Raw genomic sequence first — 27,227 nt, 5'->3', positions numbered from 1 at the left:
CCTTGATTGTCATTGCCTGAATATAACATTTTGTATTTATTGCTCAGAACTTTTTTGTTTCAGTCACCCCTATTATGTCGATCTGGTACTTATCTAATTCCTCAGTTAGCTCCATTTCTTTGCCATTCAGGCTTCTTATGTTGATAGTACCGATCTTTAACTCTGGTGATGTTGAGTTGGGGTTTGTTTTCAGATTTGTTCCAGTAGCTGACTTTTCGCTGTTCACCCTGGTTCCCTGGCGAAAACAACGGGGGACTTGTTTAACCGGGCGACGCTCCAGCCGGCATGAAATTTTGTCATGTTGTACCATCGTTTTTTTATTTTGGTTTAACCAATAAGAATACAATTTGGTTGGCTAAATCCCAAATTGCCAGCCCATCCTCATTCGTTCAGTATCAAAGTAGATACCCAACAGGGTGCACCACGAGAAGGTGAGGATTGGACATTAGGTCAGAAGCTCTGGTCAGTTCTCCGCATTCCTTTAACGGCTATGTGGAGGTCTCCTCTCAGTTATACAGCTTTGAACATGTAAACTGAATGACCAATACCCAATATCCTAAACAAATAATAAAATATAATCCAATTAGAAAGAGAAAGCCAGGTTGACTTCAAAAAAGGATATTAGATGGATAATGAGACCAGAACAGACTAATATGGTCTATATCCATAATTAACATTATGATGATGATGATGAAATGAAAGACTGCATTAAATTTGTACTGAGAATATGAAAAAATCTGGGAATGGAAGTGAGCTGTCTTTTTTCAACTTCTAATGTGAACTGCATTTTGTGGTTTAAGCTGTTGAGGAGTTTTGTAAAATATTGCAGGATTTCTTCACAATATGGCCAAATTATGAAGACAACATCAATGTACCTTAGCTAGAGTCTGGGTTTAGTATGATGCATGTTGATGACTATCTGTTCAAATGATTTCATATACATATCTACTAAATGCAGGAAAAGATATATATATATATATATATATATATATGTAGAAAGTTTTTTACCTTGGGTATAATATACGTTAAAGATACCAAGCTATTTTAAATATAAACCTGCTTTTAATCCATTTCCCAAGTAAGCAAACAGACAAGAAAGTCAAGTTTGCACCTGCAAGTAGTGCAAGTCTGGGTGACCTGTATGTAGTGCAAGTCTTAGGCAACTCGTGGTAAAGGTGGAATGAGCTCTGATCACTATTCTTAATATTTACCTTTAATGCAAAGCACATCTCCTTGAGGAGATGTATGATGCTATGCATTAAAGGCAAGGGGGCCACTGGCAAGTTTGGAGGTGCAAACGTGACTTTCTTGTCTGTGAAGTTTAAAATAGCTTGGTATCTTTAACATATATTATACCCAAGGTAAAAAACTTTCTACATCTATCTCTCATCCTGAGATTTTTATTTAATAAGGTCAAAACACCTTATGGTAACTTGTTTTGGTAAAATATTTATAAGCTCTGTATTACTTAAACCTTGGTATTTCTAAGCCTGGCTCCCACTAATGAGACCTCAATAAAGGTCGAAACCGGTCTGGGTAGTGGCCCTCTTGCTTTTAATGCATAGCATCATACATCTCCTCAAGGAGATGTGCTTTGCATTATGGGTAAATATTAAGAATAGTGATCACAACGCATTCCACCTTTACCACGAGTTGCCTAAGACTTGCAGGCGCAAACTTGACTTCCTTGTCTGTTTGCTTACTTGGGAAAAGGATTAAAACCATATATATTTTATATATGGTTTATATATATATATATATATAAACACTTCTATATATAAAATTTGGGTCACTTGGTATATAACTAAGAGGGATAAATGGTCTTTGAACACTAACTTGGAAATGAAGCTTATTCATTTGGAGATGATGTCAACAAAATACCAGACATTCTAATTAATATGTTTGTGAGATCTAGTAAATTTACTCTATTGGAAAATGTTCAAATATTTGAATCTCTACTTTGCAGTGAACAGCATAGATTTACTAAGAGAAGGTCATGTCTTAGCAACTTGCTCACATTCTATAATAATGTTACTATTCAACTAGACAAAAGAAATGGATACACCATGATACTTTTGACAAAATACAGCATGGAAGACTGTTGCATAAATTGGAGAATATGGGTTTGGATTATAAAATATTAGCATGGATAAGAGGATGGCTGACTGACAGATATCAAACGTGATATACAGGGGATATGAGTCTGCAAGATTTAAGTTAACTAGTGGTGTACCATGAGGATCAGTCTTTGGTCCACTGTTATTCAATCTGTACATTAATGATATTGGGAAGGATTCGAAGGCAACATATAGCTCTTTGCTGATCATGCAAAGATAGGTAATCAGGAATGCTGCTGATATGCATTACTTGCAGAGTGATTTGAATAGGCTGGAAATGTGGGCATGGGAAAATGGTCAGTTCAACGCAAGTAAATGTAAAGTCATGCACTTTGGTGGGATTAGATATCCATGTCATATTATATTAGTGGATTATGCTAAAATAAACTGATCAGGCTAGGGATCTTAGAGCATTAGTGGATAGGAAGTTGAAGTTCAGGGATCATGTAGCAACGATTGCAAATACAACTCAAAGATAATTGCAATGCTGAAACGAATTTTCACATGTAAAAATAAGGATGTCATTTTGCCTCTTTACAAGGCCTTGATAAGACCTCACTTGGACTATTGTGCTTAAGTCTGGTCTCCTGGTTTCCATTGTGATTCTGATAGTGGAGAGAGAGAGAGAGAGTGCAAAGGAGAGTGTTAAAAATGATATCAGGATTGCAGAATACTGATTATGAAGACAGATTGAGAATTTGTAGATGGCAGACACTAGCAAACAGGAGAAAGATGAGGAATATGATTGAGACTTACAAGCTTATGAAAGGGTCATACAGGATTTCAGGTGATGGAATTTTTCATTTTGTGGAGGGTGAGGAAAGGACAAGAGGGCATCCTTGGAAGATGAGAATGAATGCCACTAAGAAGGTGGGTGAGGGCTAGATTTTTCTCTTACAGGGTGGTGCATCATTGGAATGGATTACCACTGGATGTTGTGTGTGCAGGTAGTGTGAATGAATTTAAGAATAAGTATGGTAGCTGGAGAGTACAGTGTGGTATGTGGCCTCCCTCAATCAGTCCCTGACTCCCTGCAGGTCTCTCTCTTAATAATAAATAATAATCTACAGATTTCAAGAGGAGAGCTCAACTATGCAAATCCTTGGAATGGTTATGCAGTTACGTTCTTTTTGGCTGTGTTAACAACTGATATTATTAACATCTGATTTTCTTCAGAGGCAAAACAGAAAGTTAGAACACCTGCATCAGCTCATGTTATACAGCTCAAAGGTTTACTATGAAGTGGAAATTGAACTTTGAAGGAATGTGACTTCAGGTGGCTAAACAGACTGTTAATCAAAAAAGATAAAAATGCATAATTTCTAGTTAAGTAGGTATGTATGTTTTTTAAATAGTGCAACATCAAGGCTTGTAGAAAATCAGTAAAATATCCCATTACTATCACGCAGAACTCTTGGTTTGTTAACAAGAATTAATTTGTCTATATATCTGCATTATTATACTAATAATTTCTGGGAATATCAATAATTAGTTATGATATACGAAATAATCAAATACTGTCATTTATTATATTTCAACTTACAAATTTACATTTTTGATTTATGAGCTTACACTGGATATCTACAAAAGGTGTTGGAGCTCTAATTGTAAGTAACCATGGAAATCAATGGTTTACTACTTATTTCAAATGTTTTCCAACTTTTACTTCAACTTGTGATCAGCATGATGAAGCAAATATCAATTGGTCACCTGCAAAGAATAAGGTATTTATGATAAAATTATTTCCTATGATTATTTATGTCACTTACAAATGTTTTAATTCAGGAGAAGCAGGTTATACAATATAGATAAAAAAGAGGAATAAGGGGGGGGGAAAACCATAGAAAAATACAGAACCAACTGGAAAGAGTATCTAGAATGAATGGCATATGATAGAATACTCAAGAAGATAATGAACTATAAACCAAAAGGTCATATAAACAGAAGCAGACAGATGAAACACTGGGTCAAGACTGAAACAGGGCACCTAGCCTAGATTCGTGATAGGAGGAAGAAAAACATGATAAATATTTGATCACTGAGTGTACAATAAATGATAAGAGGATGATCCAAAAACTAACAGTACAATAAATCAGCATTAGAGAAGTAATAGTAATACTGTTCTCAATAGATAAAAGGTAACAAGAGATAAGAGCCTCTTTGGTCAAGTAGGAAGAACAACAGGACATTGCACCTGTCAACTGGGAAAGACGTGAGTTCGATTCTCATTGAGGAATCAATGAGGAATGACAAGAGGAATTTTTATGTGGGCTTTTTCAATTGAAGGTGAGTTAGTCAACCTCATATGAATGTAGAGAGTTTTTTTTCATCAAGAAACTTGGGATTTATCCTGCATACATGCAAATCAGCTATGAGAACAACATGCAATTTACAGGCAAAAAAAATACTATTACTGCTGGTGGTGGGCAGCAGATGGCATTGTGTTTAGTTGGAGAATTAAGTAACAGAGTAGTAGAGTAGTGCTTTCCTGTAACAAGTCCTTGGACTCCTTGAAGGTGTAATGTAATAATAATAATAATAATAAAAAGAAGTATATAAGTAAATAATGAACAGTTAATTTGAAACAAAGAGCAATCTTGTATTATTGCTAAAAGAACTTACCTCCTGTAATGTAAGTTTCTCTTTATTTATTCCCTTCTTAAGAGAAGTCCATGAACGAGCAGTTAGCATACATGCTAACATACCAAATAATTTACCTACTCCAAGTTCTTTTCCCCATGATTCCATACCCTGTACATCTGCATGTATCAATGAGAGCCAAAAATTGCAGTATCTAAGTCGAAAATCATCTGTGAGGGTCTGAAATTAAATTGTGATGATTCCTTTAAAAACTTAAATATTAATTAGAAGGTATGAATTAAAGATCATACCCCCTACTATATAAATTTTCCCAATATCTCCACTATCATGACAGACAGTACAGGTATCCCTTGATTAACGCAATTAATTAATCCCTCGATGTTACCGTGTATATCAAAATCGCATTAATGAAATATAATAATCAATGGTAAAAATTATAATTCATCCAAGATCAATTACTGTATTATTAATTCATTTTATATGGTATACTTTTAGGAAAGATAAAAAATGAATGCAAAGTAAATGTTTAATAAATGCTTGTACCTAAATTAGTTTCTGCAATTTTTTATCAAAAACATTATCAAGAGTCGTTTGAATAGTTTTAGTTTTTTCCTTATCAGCATAAATTCTATGATAACAAGCAAAATGACTCTCTCTCTCTCTCTCTCTCTCTAGATATTGGAAACAAGCATCCTTCGATTAACATCTGGATCCATATCCATTACTTGCTGCTTACGTGATTTCTAAACTGCGAAATAGTCCATCGAGTTCTTTGATTTTATCTCCTTTGGAACCTCATCTTCACATCCATTTGTTCGTTGTCTTCATATGCACGTTGTTGTTCAATTTCAAGAAGATCGTTGTCATTGAAATCTTTTCAATTTGAAGTCAACAATTCTTTAACACATCTTCTGCATCAGCACCATCAAAACCAAGGTTTTCACCAATTGCAATGATTTCTTCAACCATTGCTTCAACCAATGTTTTTCCAAAAAGCTCTCATGCAGCTAGAAGACACTTGCTCCAATGAGTCACAAATGTTTTCAATTGCATGTTTAATGTTAAAATTTGTCCAAAATTCTTGGAGCATAATCGCATTTTCTCCGGTTGTTGTTTTCTACTGCCCTTGAGAATGTCATTTTAAGAAAATAGGCTCTGAAAGTTGCAATGATGCCTATGTGAATGATTGGGCACAGGCGTCATTGTATCTAAAAGCAAAAGAGCTTTGAATGCTAAGTAATTTCTCTTGCAATAAACTTCAATTGCCACACAAAAATAAGACTTAAACCAATCTTTGAATAGGCTTTGGGTAACTTCTATTCATCGACCAAGTTCTTGTTACATCATTTTAAAGCCTTTGGGTTCTGAGTTCAATAAACAAACAGCAGTTTCAATTTAAAATTTCCATTAGCATTCCCTCCAAGCATCACACTTAAGTGATCTTTTGATACTTTATAATAAGCTAGGCTTCGCTGCTTATTTTTGATGTGAAAGTTCTAGATGGCATTTCCCCCCCACACACACACCAGTTTCATCTACATTGAAAATTTGGCAGTAATCGTAGTAATTTTCTTCAATAATTTTCTGCAGCACAGCAGGAAATGTAGATGCAGCATCTTCATTGGCACTTGCAGTTTCACCTGTTATTTTCACATTTTTTAGTCCAGCCCTAGATTTAAAATTTTCAAGCCAGCCTTTCTAGCTGCAAATTTTGAATTATCTTCTTTATATTTAAAAGAGACTAAAGTCTCTTTAAGTTTTTGAAAAGAGGCTTGGAGTTTTGGCCGTGATATTATTATTATTATTCTTATTTGACACCTCCAGGGAGTCTCAAGACTCATCAAGGGAGGGCACCTGCTCTTCAACTCTGTCTCCTCCACTCAATCTACCAAGTGACTGCAACTATACCAATGCCATCTACTGCCAACCACCACCACTAGTATTTCCACAGATAATCACAAACATCCATGCCCATGGCAGGATTTGAACCCATAGCCTTTTGGCTGGAGAGCAGATACACTAACCATGCCACTAGATGTCATTTTTCATGTAGTACTTCCTATCTACAATTTTCCTCTAAAATCAGTCTGTTACCTGTCAAGACTACAACATTATCAGATCTTATATTTCTATCTTCTAAGGCACTTTTTACTGTATCAATCCACCTATATCTTCATCTTCCTGAGGGTCTTTTTTCCTGCCAACCTGGCAGAGAACACTTGTTATCTTTTCTCTCCCATTCTGTTTAAGTGACCATACCACCTGATATTAGCACTTCTAACACATTCCTGGATGCTGACAATGTCAAGTTCTTTCCTAATATCCTCATTTTTAATATGATATTGCCATTGATGCATCTGTTCATGCTCCTAGTCTTTCTCGGGACTCTCATATCTGCAGTCTCTAGTCTTTGGTCAAGTGTTTTACTTCTCACCCAGCTCTCAGATCCATAAGTTAAAATTGGCTTGAATACTGTCTTGTATACAGCTAATTCAGTGTTTTGGCTAATTTCTCTCTTATTCCATATACATTTATTCAGTTGGCTCCCTACCATACCAGCTTTGTTGATTCTGTTGTCTGTTTCCATATTTAATTTACCATCTTCACTAAAAATCGTGCTTAGGTAGCTGAAATGTTTTACTTGTTCTATAGGTTCTCCATTCACAATGCAGTTGATATTGTCAATGTCTCTGCCTATTTTCATTGTCTGTCTTTTTAATGCTCACCTTCATACCATATCTATTACAACAGTTCACTTTAGTCAAGGAATCTTGCAGACTTGTAGCGGATTTATTTAGAAGTATAACATCATCTGCATAAAGCAAAGAGCTGAGGTTAACATCTCTAATTTTGATATCAGGGTTTAATACTGCTTTCCTTCATAAATGTGATTTATGTAGATAATGAATAACAGAGGGGATGATGTACATCCTTGTCTGACAGCAATTTAACAGTAAACCACCATCCTGTACTTCCTTCAATTCTAACTGCTGACTTTCAACTCAAATAAAGACTAAGTATTGCTTGATATAATGCCCCAAGAGAGAAGTATTCGAAATGCTACAGTTATATGGCATTTCGAATACTTCTCTCTTGGCACCTTGTCATATGCCTTTTCCAGATCTACGAAACTTAAAGACAGATCTTTGTTATATTCCCATGATTTCTCATTTTGTGCATTAAGCCCTCAAAATATCACTGTTGTAATTAAACTGGAAAAGAACTGCAGATTAGTTTAAATTTATTATTATTATTATTATTATTCAGGCCTCCATGGACTCAAAAGACTCACTGCAGGAGGTCCTTCCTAGGAAACACAGACTCTATCAAGACTCATCGCGAGAGGTTCCTCCTAGGAAACACAAAGTCCATCATACCACTCCTTAAACTCAATGACCGTTTTCTCGCTCTCATCAATCTATCAGGCAATGCATTCCATGGTTCAACCACCCTCCATGCAAAGAAACTCCTCACCCTCTTGCTCACAGTTTCCTTTCGCAACTTCCAGGATGTTCCATTGTTATCACTCCTTCCCGCTGTTCAACCAAGCTAAAGAACTCCCCAGTGTCAATGTAACCACCTCTCAACAGTTTAAAAGTCTCAATCATATCACCTCTCCTTCTACTATCCACCAAACTCTGCAGTCCACATTCCCTCAGCCAATCCTCATAACCAACACTGTGCCTGAAACCATCTTATATTACAGGCACTAATTGAAATTCTCTTTCAATTGCAGTCATCCAGACTAATAATCAACAGCTCTTTCATTTTAACTATCATAGCACTTCGGTTATGTGTGCATTGCATACCTGCAGATGTAGATGCAACATTTCCTTGCTCACAATACTCATCAGCTTTGGATAAAATAGTCTGTATTGTAGACTCGTTAAAACCAAATTCGCTTACAATCTTACTTTTACTTTCACCATGTTTAAATCTTTAAATTACAGTCATTCAATGAATGACCAGGTTGTGGAATGACATCATGCTCACGACTTTCGTGAGCGAGTTAAATTTAAAGGCACATTAATTAAAACTCTTGCTACGTATATATAAAAGGATTGTCGCAATTAATTTTGCTGTGTTAATCAAATCCCGCATTATGCAAGGGATACCTGTATAAAGTTTTAGTGTCACTACTGTTTAAAAAAAATCTCACAGAAAAATCAACAAAAATTATCAAAAAGGGTAACAAAAAATTTCAAAAAAGAATAAATTATAATGAAAAAAATCCGACAAAACCAATGTAAAAAAATGGCTTCCACACAGACTTGACCAACATCTGAATGCTTAATACCAAAATCAATGATTCAAATCCAATTTTTTTATTCATTACGAAACTTCAAATGACATCCATTATAATTACAGTTCAACTAACCTTTCTACATATACTATGCACAATGCCATCCATCAGAAGGTCAGAGCATGCAGTTTTGTCAGGTCTGATATAGCAGACCTGACAAAACCTGCAGACCTGATCCGTTCCTTTAATGTTGCATGTTGATCAACATTCATCTTAGAAATTATGGACTTTACAACCATGTTTTAAATAACTATTTTAATTTCCCGACGTTTTGACCTTCATATTAAGGTCATCTTCTGCAGTATATACAAATATACAAGGACAAACTGAGTTGCATTTCACACAGTAAGCTAAAGAAACAATGATTTGATCACCGGTTATTCTACTGGCATGACCTCTAGTTAAAAAAAAACAAAAAAAAAACAGATAAAATTACAAATTAATTAATTATTTAGAAACTACATCAAAGCTAAATTCTATTTAAGTAATGTAAGAGAATCATTCTTTCTTATAGACAGTTTTCTTACAGTAACAACGATGTCCCATTTTTAACATTGCAATTGTTATATTAGATTTAGGATTCTGGATTATCTCCAGTCCTGTTTATAGTTAACTCTTAGGGAGAAAGGTTCCGTGGGTAAAACACGTGCCTTCAATATGCTTGGGATTTTTAGATCATCATTATTGTTCAGATTGGGGTAAAATTTGATAAAATCTCACAGGCTTCCTTAAATTTGAGTTCATACCATGTTTTGGTGTGATGTAAACAACTGGTGCTTTTCCAGTCAAATTCTATGTAAAGTGTTCAGGGCATGATCAGAAAGGCCAGCTTCACCATAGTTATTCTATTTAACGTGTCATTTATGTTCCATTTGTCAGTGTGCATCCTGTTTCCCCTGTATATGGTAGATTACAGGTGCAATAAATACGGTATACTCCAGGGTGGGCCAGCAGAGGGAATGGGTCGTCGGATGAGTTGAGTAAGCTTTTTAATTTTGCAGGAGGTTTAAAGGTGGCTTTGAAGTTGTATTTCTGTAGTATTCTGTTTATTTTATCTGATGTCCATGTTCATGATGCTTGTTCATTGGAGCAAATCTTCAAAGCCCTGATTTTTAGAGTATTAATGAAACCTAGCTTTTGTGTTGAGTGGTGGTAGGAGTTTATGTGTATATATTGGCCAGCATATGACGGTTTCCAGTAAACAGTGAAGGAAAGACTGAAAGAAGGGAGACGTGTGACAAGTGTATCTGGAAACGGAAGTGTGTTCTGTTTTCCAATCTCAATTGTGAAGTGTTTGCATTTGTGTTGTTTGTTTGTTTGTTTAGGTGGCTAAGGAGTGTGTCTAGTGTCTGGCGGCCATGGGGCAGATCGCTTTTTGTAGGTAGAAAGCGTTTTGCCATACAAAATAACCAGAATGTAAACAAATGCACCAATGACACTGGCTATCCTCCTGGCAAACCATAAGCATGTCCATCTTTTTTGTATAAAATGTCTTCTTTTAGTCTTATACCCTGAAGAACAACACAGGTTCTAACTGAGATGATCTTTGGGATTTCTATGCCTCATTTTGATGCTTTGAGAATGCATATGCTCTCCTGATCCAAACACTTGCTGAAATGAATTAACTGAAATTATGCAGGGATGAGTATCTTTATTCTGCTCCACTGAAAACAAATTCCCCCCCACTTGAATCAACTTTAATTCAAGTTGGGGGATTTTCCAAAAAAAAAATAAAAATAAAAATGTGATAAAGCAGTTCAAGCAAAAAATTCAGCATAAGCTCAATGGTGAAAATCTGATCCTCATAGCCTCTGTTTGGCCTGAATACAGCTTGTTCTTCACCAAGCTTCACTTCCATAATCCTTCTCAACTGTTTCTCAAGTATACTTGCATAAATCTTACCAGGAACACTCAGTAGAAAAATACCCTTGTAATTCTCACATTCAGTTTCGTTTCCCTTTTTATATATGGGTACTATGAGCTCTACTCCAATCATCTGTAATTCGTCCAGATGATTGCAGTGGAGTTTATTCTGCTCCACTGAAAACAAATTCCCCCCACTTGAATCAACTTTAATTCAAGTTGGGGGATTTTCCAAAAAAAAAATAAAAATAAAAATGTGATAAAGCAGTTCAAGCAAAAAATTCAGCATAAGCTCAATGGTGAAAATCTGATCCTCATAGCCTCTGTTTGGCCTGAATACAGCTTGTTCTTCACCAAGCTTCACTTCCATAATCCTTCTCAACTGTTTCTCAAGTATACTTGCATAAATCTTACCAGGAACACTCAGTAGAAAAATACCCTTGTAATTCTCACATTCAGTTTCGTTTCCCTTTTTATATATGGGTACTATGAGCTCTACTCCAATCATCTGTAATTCGTCCCTCTGTCCAGGCATTCTGAACTATGCAGTGCAGCCACTGTAAGACTTTTATACCTCCATGAGCATTTCTGGTCAAATATCATTTACTCTAGCTGACTTTCCACATTTCAGGCTATGGATATGTTCCTGACTGCATTCCTGGTCAATGTTTTTTACCACTGTGCTGTCATCACTGCTTGTTTCATTTAGCAATTTTTTGAATTACTCCATACTTCAAGGATATGTTTTTCACCTGTTTTCATGTCACCTTTATCATATTTAATTCCATTTTGGTAAGAACATAATTTCTATGTTCTTACCAAAGTCTTCCCTTGACTTTTGTTTAGCTAGTTTTACAAAGTGTTTAGTTTTCTTACATTTGTCTCTGTATTCTCTAAGAGCACAAGCTGAACTCTTCGCCTGGAACTTTCGACATGCCTTCTTCTTTTCTTTCACTGCCTCTTTAAATTCCTGTGTGCACGACAGAGTTCTGATTTTTCTATCCTTACAGACAACTGTACCACATGCCTCTCTGGCTGACTCAATCAGTGTTTTCTTTAGGGCTTTCCACTAAATCTCCAAGGTTTGGTTCCTATTCTCAAACTCTTTCATTTTTTCTTGAATAATATTTGTGTATTTTAGCCTACAGTTCACATCTGAGAGATGCTCAACTTTTATTTGCTTTAAAACTTTCTTACATGTTCTTCTTTTCGATATGAAATTCAATTTTATCCTGCTCAAGACTAAATGGTAATCATTTCCAATTTCAAATCCTCTGTACACTCTTGTGTCCTGCACCAGTCAGAAAACATCACTATCAACAATAACATAGTCAATGAGACTTTTCTTATTCCTTGCCTCTTCTCCATGTGAATTTGTGCACATTTTTATGTTGGAACATTGTGCTAGTAATAACCAGTCCATGTCCTGAGCAGAAATCCAACAGGTACTTGCCATTATTATTAGCTTTCCTCTTTTCTCCAAATTTTCCCAATAATTTTTGTATGTCTCACAATCATTTCCTACTCTTCTATTTAGATCCCCAACAAGGGCCAACTTTTCCTTTTTCATTGTGTAAGTTGCTTTCTCTAAAGCCTCAAAATATTCTTCCACTTCTACCTTAGTAGAACTTCTGTGTGACCATAGGCACAAATAAGTCTCATTGTCCATTTCCCCATTCTCATATTTGCCCACATCACTCTACTTGAGACTGCCTGCCATTCAAGAAGATTAGCCTTGTATTTAGTGTTGAATAATATGGCTACTCCTTTTTTCTTTGATTGTTGTTGTTGCCTGAATATAACATTTTGTATTTATTGCTCAGATAGATCTCACCAGTTTTTCCTTTTTTTTGTTTCAGTTACCCCTATTCCGTCGATCTGGTACTCATCCAATTCCTCAGCTAGCTCTATTTCTTTGCCATTCAGGCTTCTTATGTTGATAGTACTGATTCTTAACTCTGGTGATGTTGAGTTGGGGTGGGTTTTAGGATTTGTTCCAGTAGCAGACTTTTCACTGTTTGCCCAGGTTCCCTGGAGAAAACAACGGGTACCTTGTTTAACCGGACGATGTCCCAGCTGGCATGAAATTCTGTCATATAATACCGTCGTGTTTTATTTTGGTGGTGGTGGTGTGTGTGGGGGGGGGTGTGCTTAAGGGTCAAAGCTATATAACTGAGAGGAGACCTCCACATAGCCTTTAAAGGAATGTGGAGAATCAATCATGGTGTCTGATCTAATGTCTAATCCTCACCTTCTCGTGGTGCACCCTGTTAGGTGTCTACCCTAGATACTGAATGAACGAGGATGGGCTGGCAATTTGGGATTTAGCTGACCAAATTGTATTCTTATTGGCTTAAACCAAAATAAAAAATGATGGCTATATCTGTATATAATAATTTCTGGATTTTATTTGCTTCAGTGTATGTTGTGAACATCTTCAGTATGATCTGAAAGTTTCAACAATAGTATAAGCGCATACATGATTATAAGGATTAACAATCTGGATATAGTATCATAGGTCGAGGTAGAGCAGCATGGTCTCATCATACATTAAATTCTGGCAAATTCAGTAAAAGATAAATATAAATAATTCATATTAGGATGAGTAAGTAATATTTTACTTCAACGTTCTTTATAAAGCGTCCTATGAAGGACACTCCTCCTCTCTCTCTCTCTCTCTCTCTTATATAGAGCAGGTTCCTTATAGATTGTTTCTTATAAAGTAAAATGCTTGTGACATGTCGAGTTAATTTCTATGAACAAAAAAATATTGATTATATTTATTTAAGAATTCATTATTAAAACTTAAAGAAATAACTATCATGTTATAGTAAAACTTCAGTTTAATATAAACCAAAATACTCACTTGACGTTTCGACATTCATATCAAGGTCATTATCTGGAGTATACACATGTATACGAAGAAACAAGCTGTTACAATCTACATGGTATGCAAAAGTTACAATTACTGACCTCTGGTGAAAAAAAAATAACCTTACTACATCAAAGCTAGACTACTGTTATTATTATTAGGCAGATTTGATGTTTCTAACCTTTTAACTAATGTCTCAATCAGTGACACAATTTTTCTCTTACAAAACAAATTTCCACCTCTTTGGCCGTGTCCTGCATTCCAGTTGCTTTGTGTGTGAAAATCATTTTTACCTACAAAACAAAGGCTCGGCCATAGGTGCACCACTATTCCCCCCCCCCCCATTCCCAGTTGCTAACTTCTATATGGAAGCTTTTGAGCAATGTGCTCTAGATTTCTTTACTTTAAAACCTACAGTTTGGCTTAGATACATTGACGATGTTTTCATTATCTGGCCACAAAGACACCACACTTTAAACACCTTCCCCAGCCAGATGATCCAACTACATGAGCACACATAATTTACTATTGAAATTGAAAATCAAAACTCACTTCCATTCCTGGATACACTGGTCACAAGTCTTCCCTCAAGCAGTCTATCCTTCACTGTCTAACACAAGCCTACACATATCAGCCAATATACACATGCTAACAGTATCACCACCCTTCGCAAAAACTTGGAGTTATTAACCCTTCAAAAACAGAGCCAGAGGGATGCACCAGAAGGTGCTTAAGGGTCAAAGCTGTATAAGTGAGAGGAGACCTCCACATAACCTTTAAAGGAATGCGGAGGAACTGACCAGGGCTTCTGACCTAATGTCCAATTCTCACCTTCTTATTGTGCACTGTAGGTCTCTACCAGGATACTGAACAAACGAGGATGGGCTAGCAATTTGGGATTTTAGCCAACCAAATTGTATATTAATTGACTTAAACCACAAATAAAATGATGTACAACATGAGAGAATTTCATGCTGGCTGGGGTGTCACCCGGTTAAACAAGGTCCTCATTGTTTTTGCCAGGGAATCAGAACAAAAAGCAAAAAGTCAGCTACTGGAACAAATCCTGAAACACACCCCAACTCAGCATCACCAAAGTTTAAGATCTGTATCGAGGAATTGGATGAGTACCAGATCGACATAATAGGGGTGACTGAAACAAAAAAAGCATCTCACCATTTTTTTTGTATTTGTAACAAAAACAAAATGTTATATTCAGGCAACGACAATCAAGGAAAAGAAGGAGTAGCCATAGTATTTAACTAAATAATAGGCTAATCTCTTGAATGGTAGGCAGTCTCAGTAGAGTGATGGGGGCAACTATCAGATATCAAATATGTGGGTCTATACACAAGAGGTTGGTTGATCAACCTATAGTACGTTAGTGCCATGTATGGGTGGTGGGTTATGAAAGAATGTGCTTGTTCGCATTTGATTTGAATGACTGTATATCGTATTTCTTGGAACGCAAGGGGAAGTTGTTGGAAGTTTTTTCACTTAGTTATACTATAAATTAAATTAAAGATACCAAGAATTGCACCTGAAGTATTTTCAGGACTGGGCAACTCGTATAAAGAAGCTAGTAACATCACATCACTTGCCTTAGTATCCCATAATGCAAACCACATCTCCTTGAGGACTTGTATAATGCTATGCATTATGGGAAGGGTCACTACCCAGACCTTTCTTGAGGTCTCTTCAGTGGGAGCCAGACCCAGAGGTGATACTAAGGTTGAAGTAATGCAGAAGTCATATTTTCATAAAGAGTTGCCAAAAGTTGTCACATCTTATTATTAAATTACTCTGATTTAGAGAAAGAATTTTTACTTTCTCTAATCGAGAGTAATATAATAATAAGGTGTGACACCTTTTGGCAACTCATATATGAAAATATGACTTATGCATTACTTAGTACTTCAACTTTAGTATCACCTCTAGTCTGGCTCCCATTGAAGAAACCTCAATGAAGATCGAAACTAATTGGTGACTTGATTCTGGGGAAGCAGAGTTTCTGCCTAGGGTAACGGATGGCTATGCTGTAGCCAATGAAGTTTTAACTGAGGCTCGGCTGTTGCTGTTACCTCTCAGATGAGATATGAGTGGCTCTGCTCAGTGGTGGGGTGGACCTGCCACTGGGTAGAGCCAACGCTGAGTTCTTCTTGGTGATGGGGTGAGTTTGTTGCTGAATGGAACAACACCGAATGAAAAAATCCTTAGGATCACTCATTGTTGGAGGATCACGAGTTTTTGGAGAGGTAATCCTGCACATAATACAGGGAAACTAGAAACTAGTCTGGGTAGTGATCCTTCCCATAATGCATAGCATTATGCATGTCCGCAAGGAGATGTGCTTTGCATTGTGGGATACTAAGGCAAGTGATGTGAAGTTATTAGCTTCTTTATACGAGTTGCCCAGTCCTGAAAATACTTCAGGTGCAAACTTTGTTTGCTTACACTTCGATAAAGAATTAAACCAAGTATATAATTTCTTGGTATGTTTAACAAGGGGAAGACTCTTCTACAGCACAGCAGTTGCAAGGATAAAGGAGGAGGATAAGAAACTTGTTCAGTGGGTTTCGAGGTGCACTGTGAAGGGATGTTGAAGAGTAGCTGCAAGTGTTCCAATGAACTTAGTGGGGGAACTATTGATGTTATTTCAGATGAACATTTACCATGGAATTAGAATTATTTGTGCCTATGGTACCACACAGGTTCTACTAAGGTAAAAGTGGAGAATTTTTTGAGGCTTTAGAGAAAAGCAACTGACACAATGAAAAAAGAAAATCTGGTCCTTGTTGAGGATCTAAATAGCAGAGTAACAAATGATTTCAGACATACAGAAATATTTTGGGAAAATTTGGAGAAAAGAGCAAAGCTAATAATAACGACAAATACCTGTTGGATTTCTGCTCAGGACATGGACTGGTTATTACTAACATAACGTTCCAACATAAAAATGTGCACAAATTCACATGGAGAAAAAAGGGAAGGAATAAGAAAAGTCTCAATGACCATGTTATTGTTGATAGTGATGTTTTCTCACTAGTGCAGGTCACTTAAGTGTACAGAGGATTTGAAATTGGAAGTGATCACCATTTGGTCTTCAGCAGCATAAAATTGAATTTCATATTAAAAAGATGAACACTGATAATACACAAACTGGCCTATAATTAGACACTTCCAGTCTGCTACCGCCCTTATGCAATGGCAGTATCTTACCTTCCTTCCATTCCATGGGCACCTTTACAGCAGCCAGACTTTCATTGAAAAGCCAAGTCAAGGGCACTGTCAAGTTCCTTAGCACATTCTCTGAAAACTCGTGGTGAAATACTATCCAGTCCCACAGCTTTACTAACATCCAGAGTACTCAGTATGTGGAACACACTCTCCTCCTGCACCTCTAAACCTCGAACCTGCTCTATCTCTCTAGTATTCAAATTGACTCCTCCAGGATGAAATACTCCAATAAAGTGGTCATTGAACAATTCCACTATGTCCTCTGCAACAGTCACTCTATTACCATTTTTATCCCACAATATCATTCTTCCATAGTCATTTCTCCTGCTACTGGCCACATAGCTAAAAAATTCCCTGGGATTTTCTTTGGATCTTAGGGCCAATCTCCTCTCATATTCCAGTTTCACTTTCCTTACCACACTAATCACTCTTCTGGCCTGTCTTATATTCTTCATGCATCTTCTCTTCACCTGTCTCCTTATATCTCTTCCATAGCCTCTTTTTCGCATGTAGCTCCTGTTTAATATTGTTTGTCATCCACTTTACTCCAAATTGAGCCCTCTTCTTCACTCGTGGAATACAGCTCATCATTGCTGCTAACAAATATTTCTTCACAATTTCCCAAGCACTAATGATATCCTGGCCTTCCAATTCCTCCCTCCACGAAACTTCACCGAGTTGACGTCTAAGACTATTATGATCACCTGCTTTATAATTCCACATATGTTCCTGTCTCTTTGATACTCCTGCATGTCTATTCATTTTTCAAGTCAGAACCATATGATCACTCTCTCCAACTGGTGGGAGAGATGTCATCTCAGTTATTATCAATTCTTATGATGCTATAACCAAATCCAAAACTCTTGAATCTCTTGTTCCCTCTGTTACATGTTGCCTAAGACATTTGTTCCTCAAGAATTCTAGAAATTCCATTCCCTTATTACTATATGCATCTTGCTCTCCCCCAATTTATACTGCTGTAGTTAAAATCTCCCATAGCAATGATTCTTCTTGCACTTGCCATGCTCAACTGTCTCAACAGCTCATGGTCCCCACCCTCTATGCTCCTTGGTCTATTTTAAGTTATAGTCAATTTAAAATCCCCAAGGATTTTAAATTGACTATAACTTTTTAACAATGCATGGCAGTAAGTCATGCCTCAGTATAGCTTCCCCTCCATGTAACCCACTACTCCATGCCATAGACGACAGGCTGTTGCATGCAAGCAAGTTTAGTGTGCAGAGGTGTAAAGTGTGCTGGGGTCTACCAGACACCACTTTACCAAAAGTGTGACTATATTTACTTCTGAAATGCAAGTTGTTTTCATGTATATTCTACTAAAATATTATCGTCACTGCCGTGTCTTCTATATTTTTACATACTAACTATAAGCAAATACGTTTTTGTAAATATTTACAGGGTATTTTGAGAATAATATCTTTTTTCTTACCAGATGAGTTACAAGCAGGAAGAACAGTGGTTACGTCAACTTATAGATGAAGCTTTGACAGACAAGGAGCCATTCAGTGGAGATGATGATGATAGTGAAATTGATTTAGAATTAGTCAGTAACCATGAGTTAATTTTGTGGATCTGCGTTTTTATTCTGTAAAATTACAGAACACTCAAACAATTCATAATCTAATATTGATTAAAAAAATATGGATTTCTATAATACACTACATTATTTGGGTGGGTCTGTGGGACCCCACCTTACCACTTTTGTTACATTTTCCCACCTCACCAGTGCCGGGGTAAATAATAATTATCAACGTTATTTACACGATTGGCTGCTCACCTCAGGAACAATGCTTCAGTAATTAAATTAATCATTTCTAGCAAAATCATGTCCCAAGCTCTCAAAATCCAGTTGCACAACAGCTACTGATGGTCTCTTAATCTTAATCCACCCCAATGCAATCTAAGATCGAGAAGACGTCAATGCCCTCACTCCTACATTTCCTCTAATGGTTGCTCCTGTCTATATGATTGGTGTGGTATTAACAAAAGATAGCGGGACTCAACAATAAAGGCAAGCCAATGATTGTCGAGTTGAAATGCTGATTCTCTTCAACTGAATTCCAATATATCTAAATAGCCATAATGACATTTACTATCTGTTTCTTAATGTTTTAAATTTTTTCGTGTGCGAACTACATGCAAAGCTTTTCAATTTCTGTTTTTGTAGTATGAAATCAGGGGTGTGATGTATATGCAGGGGCGAGTTATATTCAAGTAAATGTGGTGGTATATTATTAGTTTTGGTTTTTGCCACACATTTTTGTCCGTTATGGAAATTGTTACTGTCAAAATGAAACGTAAATCATTTGAAATTGATGTACTTTTTAGATTCTGATAGTTTGTAATAATTTTTAATCTTCTTTATTATAATATAAACTTGTTAAGGGTTGAGATATTTGTTTGTTTTGTCAAGACATTCTCATTATGCTAATGAAGACAATGTGTCAGTCATTATACATAAATTCTCACTTGTAATTTACATGCTGTGTGCATGCTTGCTGAGGAGAACGATGGGTGATTGACAGCTGACAGAGAGAGCATTTGGTATCGGGTTAATGAGGAAAACAAGAGAGAGAGAGCTAATGGAAGTTTAAGAAAACAAACCAGAGAAATTTTGTTCTTAGGAAGTTTTTAAGTTTTACATGACAGTCAGGAGAATATTAATAGGAGATTCCGAAAAGGAACTATAGAACTGTGAGTTTTTAAACTGGAGGAGTTGAGAGTGTCAACAAGGGTTTAGTAAATAGAAGATATTGGAGTTGACGTTGTAATTTGAATGTTCAAGGAAACTCTGAAAGGAAAGTTTCATCTTCTGTCTTAATTTTTAGTTTTAGACACCGGATAACTCGGATTATTATTATTATTATACTTCAGATATGTTGTTTATAATGTAGTAGAAGAAACTTCTTTCTTTGGTACAAAAATGAGTAAACGGTGTGTCAAATAGAACTGCAAGAGGTAACAATACTTATATTTCAGTGAGACAAGAGGAATAATATTGCATGCTATATAAGGGAGATAAAAAAGGTTCCCAAGGAAAAGAAGAAGAAAATTTTTATATTTTCGGAAAGGGCTTAACAAAGACAATGACTCTGAACATTTTTGTTGTTGTGAAAACACGGTGCTTAGTATAGTAGACATGATTAAGTATATGTCAAATAATTGAATAATAGAATGATTTTAATATTTTGGATAAGAAAATCTCTAAAGTGTAGATTTATTTTAGAAGGTCTTGGATCCAATTATGTTTGTAGTTATGTAATTTTATTTATATGTATATATTGTTTTAGTTTTATTAAATACATGTACTTTTTTATTTTGTCATGAGTCATTGATTTTCTGGATTCTAAAAGAAAGAGTCAAAAGTCTGTGCACACCAATCAGAATTGAACACTTGTGTAAATAATAAACACTTGGAGTAAAAATCTTTTTATAGAGATGAAATAAAATAACCAATTGCATAACAGTATGGTCGCTTAAACAGAATGGGAGAGGAAAGATTAGCAAAAGAAGTGTTCTCTGACAGGTTGGTAGGAAAAAGACCCAGAGGAAGACCAAGATATAAGTGGGTTGACACAGTAAAAGTGCCTTCTCTCTCTATGTTCACTGGGCATCTACAGATGCTGTATGGTCACTCTGATGCTCAGTGATGCACCACACCTGCCTGGTGTGGTGCATCAACAGGACTACATGGCAAGCCATGTAGTCCTGTTGTTTGCTTTTCTGGCAGCCTCAACTCTCTGAAGATCAGTCACTCCACACACACACCATCCATCCATCTCATTGATGGTCTACACCCGACTCTTTTTCCAGGAACTTTACCTTCTATTACTGTTCTGAGAAGCCCCTTCTGTCCTTTCTATGTGTCTAAAATATTTTAACTTTCTTCTGTCAATATCCTTAAGAAGCCTTAAAGTTCTACTGATCTTTTCTAACACCCATCATTTGTATGTCTTTCAGTAGATGATATCTTCAACAGCCTTCTGTAACACCTCATCTCAAAAGCAGATATCCGTTTCTTATCTGACTTCTTTAGGTTCCAAGTCTCACATCCATTAGTCGCTGTTGGAAAAACAACTGAATCCAAAATCCTCAACTTTGTTCCCATGGAGATAGATCCATCCTTCCAGATTTTAGACAGGTCTCTGACTGCTGTTTTAGCCATTCCTGACCTTTTTCTGATGTCTTCTGAACACAATTCTTCACATTAATAATGGATCCCAGGTACTCAAACTTGCTGATTTCCTTGATTCTTTCTCCATTAAGGTACACTTGTTTCTCAAGATCTTCTCTGTTTGTATTTCCTTTGAGAACATAATCTTTGCCTTGCTAGGATTGAGTGGAAGTCTTCTGTCATTACTTAGCTTGTTAACTTTGTCACGATTTAGTCCTAGTTCTTCCATGTCATTACAAAGGAGTACTGTATCATCAGCAAACCTCAGATTACTGATCAATCTACCGCCTATCCTAATTCCTGTCCTGAGCTCATCCAATGCTTCACGCATGATGTCCTCCACATATATACTAAACAAGTGAGGAGAAAGTAAACATTCTTGCTTAACTCCTTTTTCCAACTTGAAGCCAGTCAGTCAATCCAACACCTGTTCTTACTGTGGCTTCTTGCTCGCTGTACATGTTGGCTATCAACCTGATAGTGTGTTGAGGAAAACCCATTCTTTTTATTACTTCCCACAGTTTCACATGCTCAACACATTCAAAAGCTATAGAGTAGTCTAAGAAACACATTACCAGAGGGAGTCTGAATTTTTTATATTTTTCTATTAACAGTCTAAGGCAAAGGATCTGATCTCTGGTGCTCTTACCTTTTCTAAAACCTACTTGTTCCTCGGGAATCTCTACTTCAACTTTGGCCTCAATCCTATCATGATCTTCAATAAAATTTTGCTTGCATGTGATATTAAACTAATAGTTTTAAAATTCTTGCACGCCTTCATATCACCTTTCTTATGTAGTGGTATGAAAACCAACTTCTTCTTCCAGTCTCTAGGCCATGATGCTGTCTCCCAGCATCATGGCCCAGAGACTGGAGAGACTATCCTTGTAATCAATCTATGAAACACTCTTATCCCTCTGTCCCCTGTGGCCTTAATTAACTCTGCTGGGATTTCATCTGCACCTGGGGCCTTATTGCTGTTATGCTGCTTAACTGCTCTTTCAACTTCATGGCTAAGTGGAGGAGATTCCAAATCAAAATTTTCCTGGTGAGAGGGCTCCATATTTTCTTTATTCACTCTGCTGTACAGTTCTTTACTGTATTCTTTCCATCTGTTTTTGGTTTTCAACTCTTCATTTAGTAATGCTCCATTCCTGTCTTTGAGGACATTCAATTTAGGCTTAAACTTGTGATTTAAGTCATGAACTAAATAGAACATCCTTTTATAATTGTGCCTCCTCATCTAGAACTCTATTTCTTCACATTTATTAGTATAGAACATTTCTTTGTCCTGCTTGATGGCTCTTCTGACTTCTCTATGTAATCTCTTGTATTTTTCAATCCCGTGTCTCTTTGTTTTTCCAACCACCTTCTTTTGATTAGTTTCCATGTTGAACCAAATATCAATGGGTCTCTTGGTCTTCTTATCCTATATTACATATCCTATATTATCATCTTGACTCCTTTCCAAAGCATTTCTGGTGAGTTCTCCTCATTGGTCTCAAAAAAATCATCCAACCGAGTTGATGTTTCTTCTGTTTATCCACTAGGAATTACTCTAACATCCAATCTAGTGGGATGTGCCTGACCTGGAAGTTTTCAGAGTCTTAGTCTTACTTTGGCTCTTACTAGCTGATGGTCTGTACCACAATCTGCTCCAGGACAAGTATGCACATCAGAGATGACTGACTTCCACCGCTGGAGAGCCAGAATGTAATCAATCTGGTGCCTTGACCTATCAATGTTAAATGTCCAAGTATAGGTCCATCGTGGATGTTTCTAGAAGCAGGTATTGGTAATAACTAATCTGTTAGCACGGGCAAATTCCAACAGTCTTTCACCACGGGTGTTATGTTTACCCAGACCAAACATGCCACACTCCTGCCTGACTCTCACACTCTTTCCCACTTTTGCATTTAAATCTTCTAAGATGTACGATATGTCTCCTTGGTAGGCAGTCCAAAACAGTTTGTAAGTTTTCATAGAATTCCTCACTCTCTTCTTCAGGCCTATCCATGTGGGGTGCATCAACTACCCACAACTGATACATTGGTAGGCTGAGCCTTAAGTCTAATAGAGAGTATCCTATCATTAATGGGGTTATAACCAAGAAGGCTTCTTGTCTGAGCTGTCTTCAGTATCACAGCTACCCCATGATGTTTTGTGTTATCACCTGAGTAAATAACTAGCTTACCATCCTGTCTTTTGAAGTGACCTTCTCCATTCCATCTGGTCTCTGTAATTCCCAGGATGTCAATTTTATACCTATCCATTTCTTCACAGACAATCTCAAGAGTATCTATCTGTAGACCCCCGAACATTCCATGTGCCTATGTAAAATTTTAAAGTGCCTTAGAAGACAGAAATATAAGATCTGATAATAATAATTATTATTATTATAAAAAACCTCCATGGAGTCAAAGACTCACATCATACTGCGCCTTAAAAATATTCACTGTCTCTGAATTCACCACACTCTTGGGCAATGCATTCCAATCACTCACCACTCTCCATGCAAAAAACCTTCTCCTCACTCCTTTGCTCACACCCTCCTTATACAGCTTCCAGGGATGACTTCTTGTTCTCTTCCTATCTTCATCCATTCTGTGCAAAACCTCCCCGACATTAATCTAATAACCTCTTAATAGCTTATATGTTTCAATCATATCCCTTCTATCCACCAATTTCTGCAAATTGCATTTTGTCAATATGTCTTCATACTCAACATTCCAGAGACCAGGAACCACCTTAGTCAATCATCTCTGAACTTTTTCCAAAACATCTTTTTGAAAACTAGGTGACCAAATCTGCGCACAGTAATCCATATGTGGCCTGATCAAAGCAGCCATAATTTCTACAGTCTCTGCATCATACTCATTATCCACTGTGTTGTCCTCACAATTTTAGTAACATGTCCCTGAAATTTTAGGTCCTTGTCTACAATCACTTCCAGATCTTTCATCTCCTCTACCTCTTCAACATATTTCCAATGATTGTGTACTCTACATTCCATTTCTGCTTCCCAAATTTCAAAATCTTACACTTTGCAACACTGAATTGATATCCCCACTCATTTACCCATTCAGCCAGTGTATTCAAGTCCTCTTGCAAAGCTATAGCATCCGCTCTACTCCTGATGGCTCTCCCCAACTTTGCATCATCTGGAAACAACTGCATATCACCGTTCAGACCTCTCCCAATATCATTTACATACAAATTAAACATCAATGGACCCAAAACAGACCCTTGGGGTACACCACAAGTAACTTTCTTCTTTTGGGATATCACTCCTCCATAGACAACTCGCTGATACCTGTCAGACAGCCAATCTCCAATCCAGCAAACTAATCTACTGTTCAACCCCATCCATTCCAATTTAGTTACCAGCTTGTCATATGGCAATTTATCAAATGCCTTTGCAAAATCTAAATATACCACTCTATATGTAACACCTTTATCCAACATTTGTTACTGTATTATAAAAAGTAAGCAGATTGCTAAAGCACGATTTTCCTTTAGTAAATCCATGCTGGCCACCAAAGAGTATTTTTCTGTTGTTAACCCAATTCTGAATCTTAGTCCTAACTTCTCAAATATCATGACAACAACTCCAGATACACAGATTAGTCTATAATTCAAAGCCCTACTCTTATCACTTCCCTTGTGAACAGGAATAATTTTACCCTCTTTCCATTTTCTTTTGGAACTTGACTCAGTGAGAGACTCATGTTGAAAAGATATGGAAAAGCTGTAGTTAACTCTCTGGAACTTTCCCTCAAAACACGTGGCGAACAGCATCAAGTTCCACAGCCTTATTTAGATCAATTCCTCGCATACCTTCTGTTCACTTACTAACAGTTCCTCCTCCTCCTCCTCCTTTTTTTCCACTGCTTTCAAGTTGTGCATGATGTCACATTCATAAAAATGAAATACCTTTATAAATTGCTCATTAAATATCTCAACTATATCCTCCACAGCGGTTATCATTCCTCTGTTTTCACTAATCAATCCCATCCTACTATAATTATTCTTTCTTCTACTGGCACATATTGAAAAAACTCCTTAGGATTTTTTTTGGCCGCTTTAGCTAACTGCTGCTCATACTGCACTTTTGCTACCCTTATCAAGTGTCACCTTCCTCGCCTGCTCTTTGTACTTCTCATGCAACTGGTTGTTATAACTATCATCTTGTGTTTCTTCCATACTTCTTCTTCCAGATTGCATGCCTTATCTCTTGATTCATCCATGTCACGTCTGCTCTATTTACCCTCTTAACCTTTGGAATACATTCTGATATTGCCTCCACACCAAATAGTTCTTGAGTAGGGCCCAACCAGCATTCGTATCCTTTCCATCCAGTTCCTCTTTAAAATTTATTATCGCAAGCTGTTTCCTGAGCTTTTCAAAATTATTACTCTTATAATTCCACATATATCCCTTTCTAACAGATGTCCTCGAATGACTGGTCACCCTGCAAGTGATCACCTCATGGTCACTCTCACCAACTGGTGGAAGATTTGACACCTCATTTATAATAACATCATCTGATGAGATGATCAAATCCAATATCCTCGTGCACCCTCCGTTACGTACTGCATAAGGTAACTGTCTTTCAAAAACTCCAAAAATTCATTTTCTTTACCCCAAGGTGCAGTATCCTGATTCAAGTCTATATTACCATAATTAAAGTCGCCCATAATGATCACTCTAGGCCAATTTGCCTATACATTTCCTTCTCATTACCCTCCATATTACCAGGTCTATAGCAACACCCAACTAAATATTTCATCCTGTTTACTTCTACCTCACACCATACTTAATGTTGGAGTCTTGACAGATAACAGATTGATTTGGAGGAAAATTGTTGATAGGAAGTTAGTAATGATGTAAGTTCTTCATGTAGTACTATCATAATGCCTGTTTGGCTGAGTGGTTAGCATATCCGTTCTCCAGCCAAAAGGCTGCGAGTTCGAATCCCACCATGCCCATGGCAGGATTCGAACTCGCAGGATGTTTCGAATGGATGTTTGTGATTGTCTGTGAAAAATACTAGTGGTGGTGGTCGGCGGTAGATGTAGATAATGAACGTAGTTGTAGTTGAGTGGTGGAAATGGAGAGTTGTGAAGTAGGTGCCTTCCCCTCGATGAGTCCTTGGACTCTCTGGAGGTGCTATGTAATAATAATAATAATAATAATATCCTGTACATCCCTTGAGGGTACATGTCAGGAATTTGATGATGATGATGAAAAACAGAGCCAGAACAATTTGATCTAATGAACAAGCTCAAACAAGAACTATAAATGATTAGCAATACATTTAGAAATAATGGCTATAGTAAAAATACCACGAATAAAGTTCTTCATACAACTTCATCAAAAAATGCAAATAATATAGATTACAGTAAAATCATACCTATTGCACTTGTAACTCACCTTATATTGGTGAAACTGAACATACAATTCCTATCTGTAAAAAAGAACACAATTAAATTGTGTTCTTTTTTACAGATTTTACAGATTTACAATTTTGGTAAAGCTGGCCTCTTAGATCATGCTCTTAACACCCCACACCAAATTGATTGGAAAAGTGCCTATTTTTTAACATCATACAGAAACCTGGTATGAATGCAAATTTAAAGAAGCCTATGAAATTTTGATCAACCATCCTAATCTTAACAATAATGGTGGCATAAAAATACCAAGAATTTGGATGGTACACATTCAGCCCATTAAGGTCTTTAAGTTTTCCATTAAACCTTTCTTAGGACTGTAAATTTTAGCTCTTAATGGCCACCATGTATACTGTTTTGTTCTAATTTATATGAGTAATTATGTAAGATCATGTTGCTCTATAGCTTATATATTTCTCAATAATTTGTAATCAAAAAGATGATAATGATAATAACAGGACTCTAGGTGTGATGTAGTAAGGATTTTTTTTTTTTTTTTTTTTTTTTTTTTTTTTTTTTTTTTTTACCAAAGGCCAGGCCAGTAGTTGTAACAGTTGACTAAATTACTGTAACTTTAGCATACCATGTA

At 36.6% G+C, this 27,227-nt stretch overlaps 1 protein-coding gene across 9 annotated transcripts in view; it reads right to left on the bottom strand.

The window, feature by feature from the left end:
* Window positions 1–27,227, bottom strand: part of Adck1 (aarF domain containing kinase 1) — a 433,204-nt gene that overhangs the window by 70,561 nt on the left and 335,416 nt on the right. For all 9 annotated transcript variants that reach the window (XR_016548573.1, XR_016548574.1, XM_090395708.1 and 6 more), the window contains one exon: window positions 4,740–4,937. Coding sequence is in view for 7 of the 9 variants with exons in the window: in XM_090395708.1 (XP_090251834.1) it covers window positions 4,740–4,937 (198 nt within the window). In the remaining 2 variants the exon portion in view is untranslated. The remainder of the gene's footprint in view (window positions 1–4,739; window positions 4,938–27,227) is intronic.

This window comes from Typopeltis vanoorti, chromosome 7, assembly GCF_054136105.1.
Source record: "Typopeltis vanoorti isolate ZY-2024b chromosome 7, IOZ_Tvanoo_1.0, whole genome shotgun sequence".
Classification (NCBI taxonomy): domain Eukaryota; kingdom Metazoa; phylum Arthropoda; class Arachnida; order Uropygi; family Thelyphonidae; genus Typopeltis; species Typopeltis vanoorti.
Note: the sequence above shows the minus strand (reverse complement) of the source record. Positions and strands in the feature narration are given on the sequence as shown.